Raw genomic sequence first — 26,648 nt, 5'->3', positions numbered from 1 at the left:
ATTTTCTTGTTAAGCTGAAATTGGTTTTAATTGAGTACATTGTATAATAAATCTGTTACTGTAGTTTGTTAATGTTAATGCATATTAACTTTTGGAGAGTTTTAAAAATTTAGGATATAGGTGAAATGGAACAAAATTTGTATTTGTGTGTGAAGTTGGATCAGAAGTATGGATTTACATTGGGTTTATACATGTTAGGGAAAAAATGGTTTTTGATATTAAATATGAAAAATGCAATTGTATGATCATAATTTTATTTTACATCATGTAATCTTTGAAATTTTATTCATGCTACAATTTTCACAAGAATCAAAAACCTCCAGTGCTGACAGCACTTTGATTGCCAATGAGACAGTCATCAAGCAAAAATCGAGCAACGAACAAGTATACTCCCACAGGTCACCACACTGTCTTCAATGATGGGCAAAACCCATAATATAAAGTAAGCTGTAAAAGGCCTAAAATTAAATAAGTGAAACTATTCATAGAATACGAAAATCAACCTAATCTATAGAAAAACCTTTAATTGGATAAAAATGAACATAAAAAATGATAATAACCACTGAACTACAGGTTCCAGGCTTGGGACAGACACATATAGTATGCGACAGGGTTCAACATGTTAAAGAGGTGCACATTCCTATACAATACTTAACACAAGGTTGAAATTTTTACAATTTTTCACCCACAAAAATTGTTGACAGGACAAAGTGAAAACTACAAGGCACCTGCATCATGGATGTTTGATTCTAACAATGTAAATTAACAGGATTTATTTCATGCTATTGTCATCTTTGGTATGTGTGAAAGAAAGGGCTAAACAACCATGAACATCACTGATGTAAACATTTCTTAATTTACAGTTTTAATAAACAACCAACACTTGACAACATATTTGTTTTATTGATGATCATATCTTTCATGAGTATAAAATACAATTACAAATGTCAGGCATGAATGACTGAATTACTGATAAAATGAACTTTTTTCAGCACATTTTAATTTGAAAAGGCTCTTTTATAACATACAAGTACTGAACATGAAAAAAATGACAATGATTTATTACCTTTTTTCTATAATATTCACAATAATAGCTTATGATTTTCAGGTTTTCAAGTATAAATGTAGGTGTTTGGATGTGGTTTTTAACCTTTAACCATAGCATTAACAAAATCTACAAGGACTGCTTCTCCAAAAACTTAAAAAAGCTTTATTAACTAGAGCTCTTATAAAGATGTATCATAATATCACTAACATGATTAATTATGAAAAAAATGTGGCAATTAAGACCAACAATGGATAGTCATCATTTCTATGTACAAATAATCAGCACTGTAGTTGTATAAGGCTAATACAACCTTCAATACAAAACTACATGAATGGCATTCACTCATTTTAAAACAGATTTTCAAAGCAAAGTTTCTGACATCACCAAAAAAAAAAACTGTATCAAGTTATGACAAATACATTAACATGTAGTACAGTACATGAGGTTTTATTGCTTTCATATTAATTTGAAAATATTGGCTAGATGTTTGCCTGAAAGCAAGCATGAAACATTTTTTTTCTTTGTTTTGGTTAAGATGAACACTTCTTGAAATATAATCTTGTTTGTAGCATTGCAATGTCTGGTCTACATTTATAACAGTTTTAGAATCAAGACACTTTAAAGATTTGACACAATACAGTGAGTCCAGACTTTTCCAGTAATAGTTCAGTGAGTTCCAACTTTACACAGAAAACGGAGGGGTAACATTTTGATCTGTGAATCTTCAGTTTTCAGTACTCCTTCACCACTATCAATACTTAGTAATGTTCCTACAAGTTCTCTCTCATCACCTGTGATTATTTTGGCCTGAAAAAAGGAACATCATAGTATTCTTAAAGACGTAAATCGGAATAACAAATTTATTTTACAGCCAAAATATTGATGATGTTCAGGTGGAAGAGTTGGTTCTCCTTTGACTAAATGACAATCACCTAATGAATTTGCCCAGGTAGTTACCTACATATATAGACAACTGAGACAGAGATGCTAATCTTCAATAGGTATTTGAACCTATGTCTGATAGAAGTTTAAATCTCATTCAATGACTTAAAATTTTCAGAATATTTATAAGATGATTGTCAAGGGAAGACCAACTCTATCCTCTGAACATCATCGTTGTATGTGCTGTAATTTTACATCCTATGGTAGATATTGCATGCATTTAAGGATAATTTGAACAAACCTGCGGGTGTTTCTAGAAAAGCAGAGCACGCTTCCTTACTGGTACACCTGGTCCATACTCCCAATTATTAGTGGAGTCCGAGTTATTCTTTACGTTTGTTTCTTTGTACATATTATGTTGGTTACTTTATGCTCTTTGTTTGTTGTGTGTATGTCTGTTTTCCTTGTCTGGTCTTTGTCCCTGGATAATATTCTTATGGTTTCAGATAGAATCTTGGTTCCCATTATTGCTCTTTTCATACAACCCTAAAATGCATGTTAAGCATTCCTATGTTAACAACAATCAACACCACTTACCTTATTCCCCACTTCTGGTGGTATAGGTTCCAGATGTTCAGATGCAATGCTGATTACTTGGTCCTGCTCGATCACACTTACCTTATTCCCCACTTCTGGTGGTATAGGTTCCAGATGTTCAGATGCAATGCTGATTACTTTGTCCAGCTCTATCACACTTACCTTATTTCCCACTTCTGGTGGTATAGGTTCCAGATGTTCAGATGCAATGCTGATTACTTTGTCCTGCTCTATCACACTTACCTTATTTCCCACTTCTGATGGTATAGGTTCTAGATGTTCAGATGCAATGCCGATTACTTTGTCTTGCTCAATCACACTTACCTTATTCCCCACTTCTGGTGGTATAGGTTCCAGATGTTCACATGCAATGCTGATTACTTTGTCCTGCTCTATCACATACACTGAACACATTCCACCCTGGAATAGCAGATTAAATGCACAATTAACCACAAACTTGTAAAAAGAAATCATGATCTTAAGACCCTTAATATGAAATTGATATGCATTAGGATATTTACTTGGTACATTGTATAAACATTTATTTTGATTCACAGTCCAAATATACAAAAAAATCCTACATATAACTCTGACAATACAACATAGAAGAATGAAACATGAGTACTGACTGATATGAAGACAAATCCAACATAGATATAGACCTGTATTGGTATGGAATAAGAATGAAGAATATGTAATACTTACAGAAACGCTCCTGATTTGTCCCTTCTGGTAGATAAGATTGTGATCATCATGCGTCTCCTTGATCTTCACTTCTAACTCTGTGGTGTGCCAATCAGACATCCCATGGTCCATAAACATTCCAGGTGTCTGTGGTGTGTAGGGTGCCCCAGGTGTCATAGGGCTGTATCCCAATGGTGAGGGAGTACCTGCATTAAAGCCTGGGGAGGGTGATGTTTGGTAACCTAAGGGGCTGGGAGATGCTCCTCCAAATCCTCCACTTCCACCTCCAGGACTGGGAGCTGTCATAAATATAAGAATACTTTTTATTCATGATTTAAATGATACAAATTAACAAACATGGGCATACAGTTACAAGTGCATTGTATTATAAGAATTATCTGTATGAAGGAGTAAATTGTAACATACAAATACCTACTTAATTATATACAGGCCCATAGACTACATTTTTGCTGTTTTTCACATTTTGGTATACCTCGAATTGTAAAAAAAAAATCAAATGGTAGAAATTTTGACTACATCAAAAATATAAGCTATTTGTTAGATGTACATTGTAAATGCACTACACTAAGACAAATGTATGTGTAAAACAATTGAGTGATATCAAAATATTTTTATATTCAGGTATTCAGACTGAATAGTTGGCCAACATAATCCAGTGTAGCAAGACTCATAAACTTCTACACTTAATGTTCACATCCCCCAACAATACTTACAATGATAACTTCCTGGTGAAGCTGTTGACTGACCTCCATAAGGAGAGTAGCTTGTTCCAGGGGTCTGTGGAGTAAATGGTCCCCCGACAGGACTGGGTGTGTCGGCAGGGTAACCAGGAGTGGCAGGATTTCCACTTGGTGAAGGGGAATCAAAGTTGTAGTCAAAATCATTTGCTCTTAATTAAAAAAAAGCATACAGAATTATCAGACAAAGTAAAGCATACTTTTAATTTTTCAGACTTTATGATAATCCCTATTTTTTGCCATATTTTAAAAGATGATCTTTAAAATCCTGAATTTTGTGTTTTTTTGACATATGGAGAGATGTTTTACAATCTCTTTAGTGTAATTTGTTATCAAAATTTGTGGAAACTATAGAGAATCTATAAAGTAAACAGCTATGATTTTCTGACTAATCGAACTAAAATAGGTAGGCAACCAATTAATCATTAATTATCAGTACCTCCTTAAAAGCACAATAAAAATATTTTTAAAAACTTGTAAGAATGATGTAAGTCATTTTCAACCTAAATCATCACACTTCTGTATATTACCTTGCAGGTGTATTAGGATTAGCAGGATCCCATGCACTCTGTCCTGGTGTACGATTGCCTGGTTCATGTGAAGGTGTCATACTGCCATAATGGGGTGTACGTGATCCATCATGTAGTGGAGTCTGAGAACCATACATCGGTGTACGGGATCCATACATAGGAGTTTGTCCTCCATAGACTGGGGTTCTGCCATAAGCTGAAGTTGATCCATCTCTTGGTCTGCCACCACTATAACAGAATAGTATTCACAAAAAAAATCACTCTTAGAGTGAAGAGACAGTACTTATTCGTAGTGTACATTTCCACTTACTGCCAACATTTCATCACAAAGTCAAGGTTCCATTAGCAATTAATTATTCTGAATTTTAACTGTTTCTCAGAAAGAAATTAATCTTGTCATAATTGACATAACCTTGCTAGATTTGTATTGAAATCAATTTTCAAATAATTTCAAAATCAATTGGTTTAAATGTAAAAGAAAATTCTTACATTTGTATTTTGATACTGTACTTACATGTAAATTTAGTAATATCTAGGTTATTACAAAGATGTTTAATCTATTAAGTGATATGAAGAGCTATTCTTGTAATACAAAAGCTCAATTAAAAAAAAAAATCCATTTGAATGGCATGGACCTGTGAATTATCCTTTATGAAACAACTTTAAATTGTATTCATTATGTTAATAACATAAAATAATCAGTGAAAGGCTATTAATGGTATCAATTTAAATAGCAACAAAAAAGAATAAATATTTGTCATAACATACGTCAATGAAACAAGACGATTCTTGTCGACAGAGATTGTTTTACAACTGGAATGAAGTTCTACTCTTGCTGTTGTCTCTGTAGCATCCTTCACTATACCGATGTAGCCTATAAGATAAGGAATGCATTTTGATAAACATACTCAAATGTTCTACACAGTAGAGACAAGAAACAAATTTGGAAATTTGATATTTCTCAAATGCTGTAAAATATAAATCAAGTCATTCATATTTTATACTTTAAAGGTACAACATTTAAATGAAATTATACTTTTTTTTGTATTTTACATATACAGCTCTTTCCTATTGTCTTCCTTTCTAAAGCCTTTCTAAAGCTCAAATTCACTCCTCCTAACAGCAATAATGGTCAGAAACAGAAGAAAGTTCCGACTTCTCTAACGAACAGACTATTAAATAATGTTTTTATATCTAAAACATGAATTAACCTTTGAATGGTCCTTGAATGATTCTGACTGTCTGACCAATTAGTCCCTTGTCTCTGGTCGATAGTCCACCCCTTCCTCTTCCAGCCCCTCCCATTCCTCCTCCCCCTACTCCTGCAGCAGTACCACCACCACTAGCTGGGTGGGCAGGACTAGATAACCGAGGTGACATTGGGGAAAATCCTGTTACACTCACTGATCCCGTGTTTGCCTATAAAATGAAAATTTTATGTAAATAGGGATTTTTTAATGCATGTGGTTTTTAAAAAATAATGATATTCTGAAAGAATAGATCAAAAGGTATTCCAGGAGAATGGCTCTTTTCCCCAGGAATTATATACATGTAAATTGCTTCTATAACATGGTTTATTGGTGTTATCCAATATCAAACTTCATCTTAATGTTCAAAGTGATTTGTATAGGAGTTGCACAAATGATGTTCATGACTTTTTTTGAGAAGGTCTGGACAATTTAAAAACAAATGTCTACTCAGATCTAATAAAACAATTATGAAAGACCATACAAACCTTTCCACCACCAGCCAGTACCAAATGTCTAGTTCTACATACAAAGTATCCACCATTCTCTGTCATCATTCTAGACATCAGGAAGGCAAAACTTCTGTAGAGATGTTTTATTTCACCTGTCCTACCCTACAAATAATTTTCATAATGATATTTCATAGCAGTAAAGAACTGATTCACATTTTCAAATACTCCAAGACCACACATTTCAAAACTAGAAATGAGAGCAGTATCACAGACTTCCCAACATATAAACTTCAAACATAAATTATTTGCACAGCTTCCTCTCCATCTACATGCATTGCACAATGTCTATCTTTCATGAAAAGTTTCATCAGATTCCATGATTTATATGTAACCAATAATCAAAACTTACAACCCGAGACACTTACAGAAGACAAATGCAGATGTACACATGTCTTAGTTATATAAACCTTGACATTCGTGTTCGTGTAAGATGAGAATTGAGCCTTGTTTGTGCTTCCAAGAAAAAAACATTTTAAATTAAATTAAAATATTTTTCCCCATATTGTACTATGCAGTCATTGTAAGAAATAGATTCTCAATGTCATACTAACTGAGTGGGGTCCATCAATAACTTTGACAATATCTTTGACTTGGACATTATTGTTCTCTGAATCTAAGGCCACAGCTCTCTTGGTGTCCTTCTTTCTGGTGATAGAGGCAGGCTTAACATTGATAACCTACAAATGATTAAAAACTAAAATTGTCAGAGGCCAGAAAATACATTCAAATCTACTGACAGATTTTTCTGTTTGATCTATATTGGTTTGGCCAACTGAATAGAAGATTTTTTTACATACGGGTGATTAATCATACTTCAAAATATATAAAGTAAATTGTAGAAACATGCATTGTGAAATTTCAAAATTATAATGTGTCTGTTATTGCCAATAAAAATCATAAGAGGAAAGCATAATCAATTTTAAAGTACTTATTTCTAAGTCAATTCAGGAGAAAAATAAACTCTTCAAAAATATATCATACCTTATTATGCATATTCAACACCTGGAAATTTTCTTTCTCTAATCTGACAATACATCCAACTGTTTGAGGGCTGTAAAAGAAAATCTGATTAGTCAGTTCATTTAGGTTTAAAAGCTTAATTTATTTAATTAAATGTTTTTAGAAATTGGAACTGAAAGCTACTACGGTGTCGTGTATGTTATTAGAAATTGGAACTGAAAGCTACTAAGGTATCTTGTATGTTTTTAGAAATTGGAACTGAAAGCTACTAAGGTATCATGTATGTTTTTAGAAATTGGAACTGAAAGTTACTAAGGTATCGTGTATGTTTTCAGAAATTGGAACTGAAAGCTACTAAGGTGTCATATAGGTATAACACTTGTTTCTTCTTTGTTATTCCATTGTGACAATTATTTCATTTTTTTTATTTCAATTTTATTATTTCATTTCATTTTTGGTCCATGCTCCCAGTTTTTAGTGGAGTCTAAGTTGCTCGTTTGCTTTTGTTATTTTGTATGTATGATTTTAGTTACTTAATTTTCTTTGTTGTTTTCCATATCTGGTTTTTGTCCCTGGATTACATTCTTTTGATTACCGCTATAACCTTGGTTCCCTTGATTACTCTTTTACCATTTCCTTCCATCATTTTTTTTGCTTCAAATCACAGATATATATTCCAAGCTGGTATCAATGAATTTCATGACGTGTGTTGTACCTTGTCATATAACTAAACTTACTCTAACATGACAAGATCCCCGAACTGGAACTGTCCCATAGAGTCCACACCAGTAGCCATGTCAGCACAGAGCTGCAGATCCTTTGGTAGTACTTTCAACTTTAATTAAAAGAAGGTTTTACAAATGAAATAATGCTTCTTACCTGAAACATACTATGTTACTTCTAATAGAAGGACAAATCAGACTTAAAATAAGACCCAGATTCAAAGTAATTTGCATACAGTTGAAAGAACTGTAAATTACTAACAAAATCTCTTATGTCTAGCTTAAAGACATACATGTGTTTTCTCTGTGTTTTTTTCTTCAATAAAATTACACGATTATGACTTTTTAAGAAAAGTAAAAAAAATGCTTATTTTTATTTTGTTTATCTTCATGAGTGTTGCTTTTCATCTCGCTGGATGTAAGGGCTAAAAGAAAAGGTTCACATGATGGATATGTCTGAAATGAACTTTTGTTTAATTACGAAATTGATATTTGCATACCTCATGCATAGTCAGATCAGAGAACAAGACCACCATATTCTCCTCAACTCTAACAATTAGTCCAGTATCATTTTCATAGCGTCCAGAAATCACTTTGACATGATCACCCATTTTGAAATGTTTCTTCAGTTCACTAGCCTGGAACTCAAGTGGATCCTTCAAGTCTTCGTGTTTAGGTAACATTGTTATCTTGTTACCATCAATGCTTATAACTTTACCCTGGAGATGGACCAATTCACCCTCACAGACCTCAACAACATCTCCAGGGATAAAATTGTGAGTTATCTCCCCTGCTGGTTTTTCCTGCACCACTTATGAGGGTTAAGGAGTAAAATGTTCTTTTACAACATCAATGCACAACAACAGATAGAAAATCGTACTTCATATGTAATAACTGATTAGGCTGGAATGGCTTACAATTTACGGCATATTTGATCAAATTATGTATTTTCTTTTAACTATGTATTGTAGAAGTTTTTATGTCTTTTTTGGTGAAAAGAATCAATCTTCTTCCATGTCATTGTAACAAATAGCACTTGTAAAAGAGGCAACAGCCCTTTGGGATCAACCATTTACCTTAAGAGAACATTTTCAAAGGGAATCTTGAAGTTATTAATGGTATTACACTCATCAATAAGTTCACTAGAATTAACTAGTTGAAATCTAAAATGGTTTCGATGCAAAATTACCCAAAAGAAACAACATTTTTGAATTAATATTAAGGATACATTCCACATCAACTCCATCAGGTTGATCCTCAAATTTCTCAAGTTCTGCCAAAGTTGGTTTCACACCTTCTGCAATCTGAAAGAATAAGATAAAATTGTTTAAACACATCAACCTGTAGCTGAGGTCATAATGGCTATGATGAATATCATGCACAAATAGAACGAAAACAAACACAAACCTTAACAAGGAGAGGGTGACTGATTCCAAATTAAAGGTATACAGCAGAATCTTCATGAATGGAGCATAAAAATACCCATGCTATTAAAATGGTTCAAAGATAGATAGATGGCTTCAGAACTCTCTTGTGATACCCTCATGTTTTCAGTCCCAAACAAAGAATAATAAGTCCATAAGAACAAGTAAATAAAAGAAAAAACTTACAATTGCAGACATAGCAAAATTTTTATACAAGAATCCTTTTCTGCTGTATCTGTTGTTCTCAAACACCATAAAGTCTCCATCCATTGTTATTTCTCCTCCAACACTCCTGTGGAAAAATATGACATTTACTTGGAGATCAACATGTCAAAATAATAACTTAAATAGTGCCTTGAAAGAAGCAGCATACTTACTTGCACTTTCACTTTCTAAATTTATATTTAAAAAAAAAAAAGCAAATTATTTTAACAGATTCCTTAAAATTTCTGTCTCTATAAGCAAAATCTATTTAGTGAAGAATTCTGTAATCACCAAATTTCATATTTAGGAGTTAAAATAAATTTACAGTATTTTATTCTTTTCAGGCAAAACCTGTAGTTTGTCATGAATGATACTCAGCTCTATTAAAACTTTTGAAATCAAATCTTATCCTTATAAAAAAAGATACTGGATTAAAAAAGTTTTAAGTAGCAATCCAGCTAAGAATCATGCAAAATGTGATTCATGGATAAAAAGCCTAAATATTTTTATTTTTGATATTCTGTTTGAATTACCATAGTAAACACAAATTAACATTCAGTTTTTCACAAATCCTGTGTTCTTAGGAGATAAAAATTACATAGAATGCACTGTAGATTTCAAAATTAAGGGAAATAATTCTATCAGTGACGCTCAAATACAATAGAATCTATTGGATTTTCAATGTTGATTATCTCCTAAGAGCAGGCAGATTTGAATGAATAATTATACATTTCATGGTATAGACCTATAAAACAACTTCGTTACAAAAATAAAATATGTAGCTTTTCTTAGGGTGCATCACATTTTTCAGATTTTGCATGATTCTTACAAAGACAGCTACATAAGTTCAACAGAATTTGTAGTTGTGGCCTTAAGTACCTGACAGTATCTGGATCAAACAATTTTAATGCTGGTCTTCTTTTCTTCTTCCTCTTTTCAGCTTGAGCTGCCTGAAGTCAAGTAAAAATATGTTGAATATAAAGAACTATACATGTACCGGTATATTGGAATTAATACATCAATTCAGAGGAAAAATGTTTACCCATGACACTGTTAAAAATAAAATACATATATTACAGGCAGAAATAGTACAAAGTATAATGTACCATTAAGGTCACAGGCTGAAACTTTGGGAATGCATTTACAGATAACTGCAGGAAAAATTTAAGTTGGATAGTTTGGGCAGTTTTAAACAGATGTGTTTTAAAGTAACAGATCATTGTTGACCACTTTTTGTACTTGAGCTGGCATGGCAATAGCAAGAAAATCATTCTGAGTGAAGATGTCCAATTATCATTTTATCTTGATTTAGCTATTGATGTTTACCATGACAACAGTAATTTCTATCATTACTGCACTGAGAAAGGAAAAATAAAAGGCAAAAATTCTCATATTAGCAATAAAATTTGACTTTTAACAAATTAAATCAGTTATTCACTCTAGTTTGAGGCTCCTCAAGAAATACAAAAAAATAAATCACTAAGAACCAAGTCACAATAAATGAACTTACAGTTTCTTTTGTTTTGTTAAAACCTCTGGGCTTTGTGTAATCTATCCTAGGTATTAACTTTAGATGTACGTAATTCTGGGCTGGCTCAACATAGTCAACCTACAAAATGAAAGCATACATACTTGTTGTACATTGAAGCATTTTATGAATTCCGAAAGTCACATGACAATATCTGTTTATACATGTATCATATCTTAAGTATAATAGGAGACAGATATTCTGGATTGTCAACAATTCTTTTATTTCAAAGACAGGTTGCATTTTTACAAATTTTATACTACAATTACTTTTCAATATCATAGATCATAGCATTTTATTAATCAACATTTGATGTACAGTTTCTTTGTTTTTTGTGTGTGTAGAAAACCCTAATTTCCCTGTCACATCAAGTAAGTTTAAAAAAAACTTAACCTGAAAATTGTTCATCAGTGTAGTTTTAGAGACTTGGAGTGATTTTGAAAATTATGTCAACATACAAATTGAAAACCCTGGTTGGAGAATAAATCATGTGTTTTTCACTAACCAACAATAAACCACATACATAGTATACTCTGATCAATCTATACTAACTTGAGCCAAATCATCTTTGAATACACCTCTCTTCAGCCTGACCCAGGCTCGTGGTTTCAATGTGGCTGCTTCTTTTACAATCTTCATCACATCTGTCATTTCTTTAATTGGAACCATCTGTAGAATAAGCAATTATGATGTTAATATAGAGTTTACCAAGCAAGTTTTTATTTGTTTGACATATCATGGTTTTATCATACAATATCTTTTTTCATAAAAAATACTTTTTTTCTAAATAATTGGTATCTAAACTGACAAACTGCTTAACAAGCAAATTTCACAATTTATCTTTTTGGTCAGGACTACTAAAAATATTTGCTTTTAAAGGAATGGAGTTAAATTAGTTCTTTTTTTTTATTCTGAATATGCACAATAGAAGAAAAAAAATACTAATGCATAAATTGTAAACAAATAAGAATGAAGTCCTCATTCTTGCCAAAGAAAGAGAGTTAGAACAAATATTAAGATTTCATCTTCTTTAATACAATATTGAAAACAATTTGGTAACTTTACATTAATTATTTAATGGTACATATGTGTTGATAAACTTACCTGCTGTGCCCATATACCCAATCTGAGATTACCAATACCCTCTATCGCATGTTTTACATGAGTCTGTTTGAAGGCTTCTACATAGATGTATCCCTTCAAGCTTTCCTTAGAGATGACTGATTTGATCTGAAGTGGCTGAAATAAGAATAGACATAGGAGATCAAAACAGGACAACCAAAACACTAGTTTACTCATTCCCCTAACATAACATATCCAACAAGAAATCTGTGAACAAGGTTCACTAGTGATACCCCCGCTTTCAATCATGATATAAGGAAAATAAACTAAGTCCAATAAACTAAGTCCTTCGTAAACAGGAAGTTTTTGTTAAAATTTTCCAAAAGTGGATACCTACAGAAAGAATGCGTTAAAATTTCAAGCTGCTGTGATTAGTAATTGCTGAAAAAAAGTGTGACGAAAATTTCAACTTGTAAAAATATAAAGTAAAAACATAAAGATAGTCCTTAGTAAACAGAAAGTTTTAGTTGAATTTTTCCAAAAATGGATCCCATCATATGGCATACCTACAGGAAGAATGTGTTAAAATTTCAAGATGCAGTGATTAGTACTTGTTGAAAAAAAGTGTTGCAAAAATTTACAATTTGAAAAATAAACTAATTCCTTGATAAACAGGAAGTTGTAGCTGATTTTTTTCTGTAGAGAAATCCCACCATATGGCATGAAGACCATATCACAATTTGAAGTGGCTGTGTTGAATAGTTCCTCAGAAAACTGTGATGAAAAAGAGTGCTAGGGAAACACAGAAAAGGGTCAAATGATACGCCCATCTCCTCGGAGAAGGGATATAAAAAATGGTACACCTGTCTCCTAGGAGAAGGGATATAACAAATGGCGATTTGCTCATATTCACATACAAGCCAGAACTGGCAAAGTTCCAATATAAAAGGGAGAATAGTAATCTATTAATAGTTGAATCTTTTAATTTGTGAATCCATAGAAAGACAGATTGCATTCATTAATTACCCAAGATAATTTACTTCCTTATCACTAACTTTCTCTTATTTAGCAATTTAAGTCTTCAAACATGAGAATCTAGAAGTGAAACTTTAAGACAGTTTTTTTTTGTTTAGACTGTAACACACCTGATTCATATAAAAAGCATGTTAATTCAGTTTAATGAATCTGAGTATGATACTTCAAACTTTAAAATAGACAAAGGACACAAAACGACATGAGCTCCAGCCAGTTGACACTCCATTTTTATATTTGGTTAATTCTGGAAACCTTACTTACCTCATCTTCAAACTGATAAGCAATAAATTTTCTCATTAGCTGTATAGCTGTTGTTCGCTCCTCACCAATTCTACATTTCACTAACCACAAGTTTGGATCTCTGAAAGTTTATATCAACAATTGTTTACGACTATCATTACTTAAACAATGTTAAAGATATGCTGCTTAAACAGTTATACAAATAAGAGTGAGGCAAGTAAAATTATCATTGATGCAGGTAGAAGTTAAAATACCAAAAAGACAACCGAACTGTATGATTTTACAAGCATGTTTTTATGTGAGGATGTCCAAGTTTTCAATTTGAGAAACATGAATTTTAATAAACTTGCCCAATATGACAAGGTTTTCACAAAATGTTTACGTCAAACTCTTAGTGCATTAAATCGTTGAGAAAATATGTCATGATTCCTTAAAATAATACAGTGGCAAGTTATAACAGATCTATTAAAAAGGAGCAGAGAGAACTTTACATACTTGTTAATACTCTTGTGTTTAAAAAACAAAATGCCCAATGCATTTTCAGCTTTGTTAAACAGCTATTTTTCACACACTGTATTTTGCATTATGAAGCAAATTTTATTTTGTGGTCATTTATTTTAATTTACTTACTTGACACCAGGTAAGAGCCCCTGTTGTGTGATTTCATCTGACATTTCTTCTCCTTCTCCATATCTTGCACCAGCCGAGGCATCTCCATATTTCTGTCTGTAGTATTCTTCTATCTCATCTTCTCTCTGGGTGCTGAAATAAAACAATGGTATTGCACAAGAAACATGAAGAGGACTAAATAAGTTTTGCTTAAGAAAAACATAACTGTTCTTATATATTTTATCTATCTCTTCTTTAGTTTATTTTGATCCTTACACAATGTAACTTAATTACTTATACAGTAAATAAAGAATATCTAAGGTAAAAAAAATCAACAAATTATACTTGATAATATTCTAAAGGGTTGCAGTGAACAATTAATTAATTAAACTTATTATCTGTATTCAATATCATTATTTTTTTGGTTTATAAGGAAAACAAGAATCACATACTTTCCAAATATAGATACACCAAAAGTAGTGCAGGTGTAATAAAATACCTCCATACAAAATACAAATTATACAGCTTTTGCTGATTTACCTCATAATCTGTTCAAAACGTCTGTTTTCATCCATTTCCCTGGCTGATGGTTCATACGTTGATCTTCTGTCTATCATTGACTGATCCACTCCATCTTCCCAATCATCCTCATCTTCATCTCCCTCATCATCAACATCTAATCGGAAACAATTTGAAGAGAGTACAAAAAAGGAACTAATCTTCACTGAAGTTCTTATAATTCCTTACAATGACCATACATGTTTTACAGGATAAACAAGGGAATCATGCTGAACACTTATATCCAAGTCAAGATTTTGGCTAAACCAATTGGTTTTGGAGATAAATGGGAAAAACTTCTGTCTGACCTTATGATCTATTTTTAGTAACGGTGGCCATGTTTTTTGACAGATTATATATTCAAAAGCTTTTTTTGAGCAGGACATCATAAGGAACAATCATTTTAAGTTTCTTTAAATTCTGTTCAGTAGTTTTAGACAATATTTTAAAATAAAATATTAACAATGATGAGAAACGCCAAGTGATGACACATTTGGACTAGGTAAGCTAAAAATAAATACTATTTTGACAAGACAATGAATTATCATCTTGCAGAACCTACATGTAGAATTTTTAAGTATATGATGACATCTCTGATTTTTTTTTCATAAATAAAAAGTGGCATGAAATCCGTTTTTCCGTAAACAGTAAAACAAATTACTCAAGTACTTTTAAATCAGTTAATACAATAAACAGATCATCAATGGCCAGGCATATACATTACAAGACTGGCCTTGTTGAGATGGTCATAACAAAAATATTACATTACTGTACATGCCATTATTATCAGGAATATCTTTAAAAGTTATGCCATACTGTAATATCCTTTATGACACAGGCTCTGCATCCTACATGCATTACTAACTTATACAATCATATCCTACCAGCTTCGTCTATAATAAAACCACTAGCTCTAGGCTTCTTCTTCTTCCTTTTGCTTGCATATCTGTCTTCTACTTCATAATCCTGTAAAACACACAACCAATATAAAGGCTAACAATAATGTCTACAAAACACAGTGAAACCTACCTAAATCAAACCTCATAGGACTACAAGTTTTGTTGGTTGAAGGCGAGTATTTGGTTTACACAGGTTTAAAATGCACAGAAAATATTCTGAAGGAACTACATAAGATGCCTGGTTTACACAGTTTTATCCAATGTTTGGTTCACACAGGTTTCTGGTTTATCCAATGTTTGGTTCACACAGGTTTCTGGTATATCCAGGGGTTGGTTCACACATGTTACTTGTTTATCCAGGGTTTAGGTCACACAGGTTTCTGGTTTATCCAATGTTTGGTTCACACAGGTTTTTGGTTTATCCAGGGTTTGGTTTACAGGTTTCTGGTTTATCCAATAATTGGTTCACACAGGTTTCTGGTTTATCCAATGTTTAGTTCACACAGGTTTCTGGTTTATCCAGTGTTTGGTTCACACAGGTTTCTGGTTTATCCAATGTTTAGTTCACACAGGTTTCTGGTTTATCCAGTGTTTGGTTCACACAGGTTTCTGGTTTATCCAATAATTGGTTCACACAAATTTCTGGTTTATCCAGGGTTTGGTTCACACATGTTTCCGATTTATCAGGGGTTAGGTTCACACAGGTTTCTGGTTAATCCAATGTTTGGTTCCCACAGATTTCTGGTTTATCCAGGGTTTGGTTAAGACAGGTTTCTGGTTTATCCAGGGTTGGTTTAGACAGGTTTCTGGTTTATCCAGGGTTTGGTTCACACAGGTCTCTAGATTATCCTGGGTTTGGTTCACACAGGTTTCTAGTTTATCAAGGGTTTGGTTTCACACAGTTTTTATTGTATACCATGATTTATTTACAGTTTAAAAACAGAGTAACAGCAGTTTCTAAGTCAAGCCAGAAAATATCACAGTGAGACCAAAATTGAAAGAGCGGAAATTTATAAAAATTTAAAAAGCTCACATCAATAGAAAGAAACATTTCACCAAAATTTCACAAAAAATAGTGACAGTATTTTTGAGTTACTGTGAATAGTTTGAACACCAGACAGACATACACTGTTATACCACAATACATCCCATCAGGGCATCTAGAGAGACGGGCATATAAAAATATATAAATATATTTTAAATCCTAGTTCTAACCTCATCCTCTTCTGAATCATAATCATCATCATCATCTTCATCATCACTGACTTCCCTTCTTTTCCTAACTCTCTTTGCTGGCAAGTCTTCTTCCTATAAATAAAAAAATGATCAGTGCATTATTTTAATTATATAATTTAACTATCAGCAGCCGACATATACATGTATACAATTTTCATAATCTTAATCTAATTCTACATTTTGTTTTGCACTTACTAATATTTTACTAAAAGCTATTGAAATATGATTAATAAATAAAACAACTCATATAAATTGGAAAGTTTGAAATATTTTAATTTAGATCAGTTTGAGAGCAATGAACTTCATCGTGACCTAGTATATTAACTTTACCCCACTTAATGCATCATCTCCACTGCCTGCTGGGCTCCCTGGGGGACTACCACTTCCTGCCGGACTGCCAGGACCACTCCCACTACCTGCTGGACTACCTGGTCCAGATTCCGCATCCGAGTAAGCACTCCCTCCCCCTTCACTGTCAGACATTCTGTTGCTATAATGTTAAACAAAAGGGTGTAAATTTCATAATGCCTAAATAAAACAAGTTATAAACCACCTTGTTAAGTGCATAACAGATCAGGACACACCATGTTACTCATCATAAAAAATCAAGAAGTTCAAATTCACATCCTTACAAGAGACAAGTTAAATTCACATCCATACAGGGGACAGTTCAATTCACATCCTTACAAGGGACAGTTTAATTCACATCCTTACAAGGGACAGTTTAATTCACATCCTTACAGGGGACAGTTTAACTCACATCCTTACAGGGGAGAGTTCAAATTCACATCCTTACAAGGGACAGTTCAAATTCACATCCTTACATGGGACAGTTCAAATTCACATCCTTACAAGGAATAGTTCAAATTCACATCCTCACAAGAGACAAGTTAAATTCACATCAATACAGGGGACAGTTCAATTCACATCCTTACAAGGGACAGTTTAATTCACATTTTACAGGGGACAGTTTAATTCACATTCTTACAGGGGTCAGTTTAGGGCTATAATCAGTTTACATAAAGTAAAAATTGTAATGAAGGGAAAAATATTCAGACACTATCTATAACTGATTAAGATATGTGATATTTGAAACTTCCACTTACTTTGTTTTCTCAATAATGATAGATAGTTCCCCAAAAAATTAGGCTACTTTCTACTTAAGATGAATACTGCAAATCTAAAGACTTCTGTTAATACACCACATGTACCACAGAAAACTCAATTTTCACTCAAGTAGAAGTCATAAGATGTCTTCTCAAATTAAAAGTGACTATAATTATCATTGTGGTCAATGCATAACTGTTTATTAATATTTTTCCTGATATCCTGTAATACACAGTATCAAGATTTATAGTGCATGTACATACGTGAGTTGTCTCCCATGAATTTGCTGTATAACACGCTTGAATCATACTGTGGTGGTAGTTATTTCTTGTGGGTACAGATTTTTGTGGTTTGCAAAATTTTTCATGAGGTTTTGAATTTAGCCTTTATGTTTTAAAAGGGGAAATTTAGTTGGTTGGTCAAATGGTCATTCAAATTCAAGATCCGACCAAATCATCAAAACCACATAATCGGTACCCAATGAAGGATGTAACTGTACATGTATTTCTTCCAGTGTAATTAACCATCGAGAGTTGATTAAGCAATTCAAAGAGTATTGCAACAAAATGCTGATGATGAAAAGATGAAAGGTCTTTCTAACTTAATACTTGTTACAGAGCATAATTTGTAGACACCATCAAAATAGAAACTGGGCTATAATGCCACCAAATTTAAGATATGGTCAAGCTAGATAAATTGTTCATACAAAGTGTGTCCCTTTTTCTAACACATATTCATGAAATACAGTTTTATCCAATATGAACAGAAAAAGAAGAAAAAATTGGTTTGAATAGCTTTTGTAAGTTACAAAACCTATCAATTTCACCAGGTTTTTCATACACCATTTTCTATGAGTGTTTTATACCAGACAACATAAATAAAGGTTGTGCAAGTTTTAATTTCTACTAAATCTTTTATTGAATAGATATTATCATTTATTTCATAATATTTATTTTGATTCAATTTTATCTATCTATTACTTCATGTATTGCTTTTAACCTTCAGAATAATCAGTTTTGATACCAGTAATTACAATTGTAACCTTGACTTTCAGTTTTGATACCAGCACTCACTATCATAACCTTGATTTTCAGTTTTGATACCAGCACTAACAATCGTAACCTTGATTTTCAGTTTTGATACCAGTACTCACGATCCTAACCTTGATTTTCAGTTTTGATACCAGTAATCACAATCGCAACCTTGTTTTTCAGTTTTGAAACCAGTACTCACAATTGTAACCTTGACTTTCAGTTTTGATACCAGTACTCACAATTGTAACCTTGACTTTCAGTTTTCATACCAGCACTCACAATCATAACCTTGACTTTCAGTTTTGATACCAGTAATCACAATCGTAAACCTTGACTTTCAGTTTTGATACCAGCACTCACTATCGTAACTTTGATTTTTAGTTTTGATACCATCACACATAACCTTGATTTTCAGTTTTGATACCAGTACTCACGATCCTAACCTTGATTTTCAGTTTTGATACCAGTAATCACAATGGTAACCTTGTTTTTCAGTTTTGATACCAGTACTCACAATTGTAACCTTGACTTTCAGTTTTGATACCAGTACTCACAATTGTAACCTTGACTTTCAGTTTTGATACCAGCACTCACAATTATAACCTTGATTTTCAGTTTTCATACCAGCACTAACAATCGTAACCTTGATTTTCAGTTTTCATACCAGCACTCACAATCGTAACCTTGATTTTTAATTTCGATACCAGCACTCATAACCTTGATTTTGAGTTTTGATACCAGTACTCATGATCATAACCTTGATTTTCAGTTTTGATACCAGTAATCACAATCGTAACCTTGTTTTTCAGTTTGATACCAGCACTCACTATCGTAACTTTGATTTTTAGTTTTGATACCATCACACATAACCTTGATTTTCAGTTTTGATACCAGTACTCACGATCCTAACCTTGATTTTCAGTTTTGATACCAGTAATCACAATGGTAACCTTGTTTTTCAGTTTTGATACCAGTACTCACAATTGTAACCTTGACTTTCAGTTTTGATACCAGTACTCACAATTGTAACCTTGACTTTCAGTTTTGATACCAGCACTCACAATTATAACCTTGATTTTCAGTTTTCATACCAGCACTAACAATCGTAACCTTGATTTTCAGTTTTCATACCAGCACTCACAATCGTAACCTTGATTTTTAATTTCGATACCAGCACTCATAACCTTGATTTTGAGTTTTGATACCAGTACTCATGATCATAACCTTGATTTTCAGTTTTGATACCAGTAATCACAATCGTAACCTTGTTTTTCAGTTTTGATACCAGTAATCACAATCGTAACTTGACTTTCAGTTTTGATACCAGTACTCACGATCCTAACCTTGATTTGCAGTTTTGATACCAGTACTCACAATCGTAACCTTGATTTTCAGTTTTGATACCAGTACTCACAATCGTAACCTTGATTTTCAGTTTTCATGCCAGCACTCACTATCGTAACCTTGATTTTCAGTTTTCATACCAACACTCACAATTGTAACCTTGATTTTTAGTTTTGATACCAGCACTCACAATTGTAACCTTGATTTTTAGTTTTGATACCAGTACTCATGATCAAAGCCTTGATTTTTAGTTTTGATACCAGTAATCACAATCATAACCTTGATTTTCAGTTTTCATACCAGCACTCACTATCGTAACCTTGATTTTCAGTTTTGATACTAGTAATCACAATTGTAACCTTGACTTTCAGTTTTGATACCAGTAATCACAATCGTAACCTTGATTTGCAGTTTTGATACCAGTACTCACAATCGTAACCTTGATTTTCAGTTTTGATACCAGTAATCACAATCGTAACATTGATTTTCAGTTTTGATACCAGTACTCACAATCGTAACCTTGATTTTCAGCCTATAAGAACATTTATAAGCCTATTTGTTGATAATTAAAACTGATAGAAACAAAGCCACTGGTTAAGATTGGTATCTCTATAAAGATATTAAATTTTCACCAAGTCTAAAACAATAGTTGTACATGTAAATAAAACTATAGAAAAAGCCTCTTTTCCAACTAATTTAAAAGAGGCACAAGTGATTCAACTCCATAAAAATTGGGCATGAATGGAAAATGAAGTGATACCTCTAAAACATTACTACATGAAGTCAAACTTCTGGGTGTGATCATAGATTGCCAGCCCAAGTTTAACACTCATATACATATTAAATATCTGTTTAAAAAAGGGTTCCAGACAACTTAATATATATATATATATATATATATATATATATATATATATATATATATATATATATATATATATATATATATATATATATATATATATATATATATATGTTTTTTAATGTGTAATTTCAATTTCTGACCTAGTTTGATAAGCTACATTCAATTTCTTATAGGAGCTGCCATGTTTTTTTTTTCATAAAAGAAAATTCCCAACAGTCATTTTGTGCATTCTGAATGCTTTCACCACTGTAAGAATTTGGTTAAACCTATGATTTTGGAGAAATATGCAAAAAACTGCTGACTGACCCCTATTTTCTGTTACTTTAGTACCAGTATATAAGGGCAACTCTTTCGCTGTACCCATGTATAATGATGTTTCGGGGCCAGCTGCAATCTTGCTTAAGATTTTCTTCACTGTTAAAAATTGTAATTATTCTTACAGGAAAGATGATACCCTTCAAGTTCCTCAATAAGAACCACAAGTAATGGGTATTTGATACAGAGTAATTGAATTCCACATCCTTTGTTTTAGGATGATACTGCCTTCAAGATACTGACGGTTTAAATGATACTACTATAATATAACACAGAAAGTTAGGGTACAGGGTAAAATGGTTAAAAATCTAAGAATCTGATATACTTTGGTTCCCTCTAAGATCTTTGAGATGGGGATAAGGAGTTTCCATCATGATAATTTTTTTTCAAATGAGTAGGTGCTGCTGAAGTGGAGGACTACATTTGTTCCAATTCATATAACAGTTGTTCAGGGCTCACAATTCTGGGCAATCTGGGCAAAATAGTTCACTCTTAGACGAAATTAAAAAAGAAGTGAAATCGCCCTCACATTTACAGACATCGTCAAAGATCGGGATTGTACTCCATCTTTAAGTGGTATTTTGACTAGAGTTGTTTCTCTTCCGATAATAATTCAAACAAAAATTGTGCCCTTTCAAGAGAAAAAGTGTCAGAATCTTCAAAATCTATCGTATATTTGGTTACTAGCACGTATTTTGATCAGTACTTTGTAACAATTGTTTAAGATACGGAATGAACATTCTTCACTCCAGCTCATGATAACTAATGTTTTATCATTACGAAACCTGCAAAGTTGTTGTGCTGTTTCTTGGGGGTAAATTAATCTCAACAGATTATTCAGTAGAAAATACAAAACATTTAATCTGATTGTTTTGTTTCACAACTGAACAGTAAATTCTCCATTTCAACAGAACATTTCTTCAGCTTGAGACAAGTTCATACCAACCGCTACAATATGTGTCAATAAAGTAGGGCAGCATGATACACCTGAACCACAAATGATACGTACTGCAAAAACATACCGAGACATTGGTGGCTCTACTTCCAGTTTTTCGATTTAAGCCGCTTATGTGAATAAAAATAAACAATGCACGACACAAGTTTCACACACAGAGTACAAAGTTTTTTTTTCTTTAAATTCAATATTTAAAGACAAATTAATGTTTCAATAAATGATATAGCATATTTTTGTTCATTCTAAAAAAAAAAAACAAAACTTAAATAAATAATTTAATAATTAAAAATAATTAAATAATGCAAGAATTGTAAGCGGCCTCACTCATATTGTTAATCATATCATCTGGCATAACACCTGTTTATAATGTGGTATATCGTTGCACTCCTACAATAAAGTATCAATCCAGATTTGTGATTAATAAATTTTAACATAATATTGATACTCTCAGTGTGGGAAACCATTTTTCCCCAACTTTCCATACTGGGTAGTGGAATATTGATCTTGCTAGCCAAATAGAAATTCAACTAGCCAATATTTTTTTGTTTGTCGGTATTATAATCTGTTGTCTGTTGGATATGACTATCTTCTGTCTTTCTTTTTCTTTCTTCAACTATCTTTACATTTGTTTCTAAATTTATCAAAAACTTATCCATTTTCAAATATTCCATCCTGTTGAAGTTTTTCAAGTACTTAAAGTACTCCATTTCTGAACTCATATTTTAAAAATAAAATTATATTTCAACAGATTCATCATCATGAAACAAGAAAATGTTTATCATTTGCTACTTGTTCATTTTTATTTTGACAATAAACAACTAATTTGCAAGGTAACTTTTCATAAATTACCCAGATAATTTCGTTTGACTACCATTGAGACCGTCGCGTAGGTTTTGGCACATCTAGTTTACCGGAAATTAAAATAGCAGATCGTAAACAATGCTTTACAAGTCAACAAAATTGTGCAAAATTCACTTGACATATTCAAGCTAAACTTCTTAATATGTAGGGAACATATTTTTAATGTATGATATTAAGGGATGTTTAACTAAATAAGCTGTTGGCTTGTTAACTTTCCTTGGAACTCGCCAATCAAATGACAATCGCCAAATTGACGACTGTAAGCTAATGAGAACTCGCCAAATTACACATCTACTTGTATTTGGCGAGCTGGCAAGCAGTGGTTTCCCACACTGTACTCTAGATCAACTTATATCGAGAGACTGGATAAAAAAAACAGTACAAAATGGAAATTCTAAAAGTATTGTCTCTGCATGACATTTTATAACACAGTGCTGCTAAAAAAGGCAAAATCAAAAGATCATACACAATGCTTTGCTTTGCTCATTCAAATATTTATTTTGCTCTAATAAAATTGGCAAGGGGCAGAGGTATAGAAATTCAATATCCTGTATATATAATGCAGTCAGTCAGTAAATCATTCAGCTAGCAGGCTGATATCATTTTGTCAAAAATATTTAGGTACCATATTTTGGTGTGTATAATGTGCACATGTTTACATGGAAATAATTTCCAAGGCATGGGGTGTGTACTGTGAATCAATATGTAAGAATTGGCCATGAAATAAAAGATTTTCGTATGAGAAAAGACATTGCGTAAACAAACAAACCAGAAGTGAAATGTTACTGAAAGAAAGTTTATCTAATCAAAAAATACATCACTAAGTATTGAATTTTAAATGATATTTTCTTCAAATCATGTTCAGAAGTTTTAATAACATGTTTCAGGTTGTACACTGTTTTAGGATAAAACACAGTTTGGGATTAAAATGACAAAAAGTAATAAAGTCCTTTCTTGTCAAACCCTGCTTATTAAATGCTTTTGCAACTGAACATGATATTTTTAAAACTTATTTTTATTGTTTCTTACTATTTCCTTAAAAGTATGTTTTAAAATGAAAAATTGTGAAATTTGAGTACAACCAAAACGATAAAACTAAAAGTACAATTTTCCAACTCATGATTTTGTTATACAATCCATTTCATACATCCTGTGTCAATTCTATCATTCCGTAAAAATTAAAATTATCCAATTATGTAGCTACTGATCTTTACATGTTTGAATCTGAATACATGTTTCTTTCCTTCAGATTTTTGTAGCATCAAATACTGCATCAAGGTAAATAAATTGACCGATCAAATATCCAAAATTTGTCTTACAAAATTTTAATGTCATGTAAGTTTAAAAAAAAAACTTCTTTCCACATACTTTGAGCTTCGAAACTTTATTGTGTAAAATACATAAATGCTTATTATACACACCAAAATACAGTGCTTACATTAAAACACACTGCTTAAATGCATATTATATCAGTATAACTGAATAACAACGGTTGGAATTTTACTTGAAATGAGTTTTATTTGATTTGTACATGTACATGTATGGAACTTAAAGAAAAGTAACATTCATCTCAAAGAAAATAAACACATAAAAATATCAAGAATCCTTGTGGACTATACGATATTTTAAGTTAATAACAAAAACTGTGGTATAAAATTCAATATCCTATATTTCTACCACAGACGGTCTTCCAAATTGGTCCATTTTTTTTCACTTCTGGCAAAGATTATTTGGGATAATATGGCAGGTCTCACAGTGGCAAGCAAGGGGGACATTCACAAAGGAAATCACTCTTGATAAATTTAAAGTATAAATATTCGGGAGCGTTTATGGTTGTATTATCAACTTGATTCTGTATACTTATGGCAAGAAAAAGCATCAATATCCGGTTTGTACCTTCATTTTCAAGAGCTGAAAAACAGCATAATGGCAGCTTTGCGTATACTTGTAAATATGCGATTGAGAGCCAAACCAAAATGTTCGCTAGTTTCGACAATTGAATAAAAAATCAAATCATAGCTTTTCCAAGATAGGGTTGGTCATAAAAGTCTGAGTATGACGCCCAGATGTTAACGAAAATTATGTAACTCTTCTTCTTTATGTATTAAGATTACCCATAATTCTCGGGTCATAAAAATTGTGAAACTAAAACAAAACAAAAATAATTGATTACAGAAAGAATCAAAACAATTCGATAAAATGAATCAAATGGTAATAGAAACATAATTAAACGATACAACTCGAAACAGAATGAAGCGAAACTAAATTGAATAAAAGAAATATTTAAGAAGTTTCGCTAATAATAAGATCCATGATAATGTTTACCAGCGCAAAACAATTCAACCCAAAGACATTTGGACCACAATAACCAATTATTCCTTATGAATGTCAGACATTTCGGCCAGTAGACATATCAGACCATGACAATTAGTATAATGCTTTAAGAAATATATCATTACAAACTTTACCATGTTTAAAGGCAGTGCTCTAGGATTCCTATTTCCCTTTACTCTGGGCAAATGAAATTTGGGTCTGGGAAAGTTAGGTACTTAGTTACACTTTCCCATGGCAAGTTGAAAAATTCATATGCTGTAAGGATTTTTTTTTGTTAGGAAAGCAGTTATTGACTGTGGGAAAGTTGATTTTAAATGGATTTTTTCCCGAGGAAACCTCAATTTCTGAAAAATCCTAGAACACTGTTTGAAGGTTGCAAGTGTAATATATCAAATCAGAGCTGACAAAAATTATCAAAGTTGTTTTTAATTAATGTTTCTTTGGGAGCGTTAAAAGCTTTCACCATCACCATATTATATATTAAGACATACCTAGCTCATACTTTCTATGAGAAAATTGGCATAGCCATAGATTGCGATTTTTTCGGAAGGCCAACTAAGTTGATAGGAAAGTTTTGTTATATGCATATGATTATTTTTATTCCTTTTTCTGTCAAGTAGGGCCATATAATACTAGAACAAATTCAGATTTCCCAATATGGAATACCATCTACCTGGGACATCTGTTAAGTGTTATGAGGAACTTCGATTCCACATCACGAAAGTTTAATTTGCCATCAAAACACTACTGTGATCTTTATGTCCTTTAAGAACATTCCAGGTAGTGCTTGTCTAATATAGATATGAGTAAAAGGGACAGCAAATAGTTTGCTGACATTCATTTTTGAATATTTGTAATACTAAAAGGAACGTAAAGAAACATGTTAATATTCAATAATGCCAAATTTACACATTTAAGGGTTAGATGTTATTAAATGTGGAAAGAGGAAGAAAACTGTAAGTCGTTAGAGACTAACAACAACTAAAGAGATAGTATTATAAAGAATTACCTATAAATTTTTCGCGTCGAAGTGTGTAATGTGTGGCGGCTGAAAATGCCGGAAGTTTAGTATCAATCTGACCAAAGTCGGAACACAGG

At 32.3% G+C, this 26,648-nt stretch overlaps 1 protein-coding gene across 1 annotated transcript; it reads right to left on the bottom strand.

Moving 5' to 3' along the window:
- Positions 1-883: 883 nt before the first annotated feature.
- On the bottom strand, positions 884-26,648 carry LOC148609555 (transcription elongation factor SPT5-like). The gene is made up of 25 exons (XM_088540452.1): positions 26,560-26,648; positions 17,066-17,225; positions 16,715-16,807; positions 15,485-15,566; positions 14,583-14,718; positions 14,064-14,195; positions 13,455-13,554; positions 12,201-12,335; positions 11,649-11,765; positions 11,079-11,177; positions 10,448-10,518; positions 9,551-9,656; positions 9,169-9,244; positions 8,441-8,751; positions 7,956-8,053; positions 7,240-7,309; positions 6,810-6,935; positions 6,235-6,360; positions 5,711-5,918; positions 5,268-5,373; positions 4,500-4,727; positions 3,946-4,121; positions 3,233-3,510; positions 2,852-2,947; positions 884-1,855 (listed from the first exon to the last, which is right to left on the bottom strand). Exons 2-25 carry the CDS (start codon positions 17,216-17,218, stop codon positions 1,715-1,717), a joined length of 3,264 nt encoding a protein of 1,087 aa, XP_088396578.1. The 5' UTR covers positions 17,219-17,225; positions 26,560-26,648; the 3' UTR covers positions 884-1,714.

Source organism: Perna viridis, chromosome 8, assembly GCF_037379345.1.
Source record: "Perna viridis isolate PV_CMFRI_1.1 ecotype Kerala chromosome 8, ASM3737934v1, whole genome shotgun sequence".
NCBI classification, from domain to species: Eukaryota; Metazoa; Mollusca; class Bivalvia; order Mytilida; family Mytilidae; genus Perna; species Perna viridis.
The sequence above is the reverse complement of the archived record's forward strand: the minus strand, read 5'-3'. Positions and strand labels throughout refer to the sequence as shown.

Coding starts and splice junctions, on each gene's coding strand:
- LOC148609555 (XM_088540452.1), bottom strand. CDS start 17,218: ATGTCTGACAGTGAAGGGGGAGGGAGTGCTTACTCGGATGCGGAATCT. Junction 4,728..5,267: donor AATCGTCTTGTTTCATTGAC/GTATGTTATGAC, acceptor ATTCTGTTATAG/TGGTGGCAGACCAAGAGATG. Junction 4,122..4,499: donor AATCCTAATACACCTGCAAG/GTAATATACAGA, acceptor TTTTTAATTAAG/AGCAAATGATTTTGACTACA.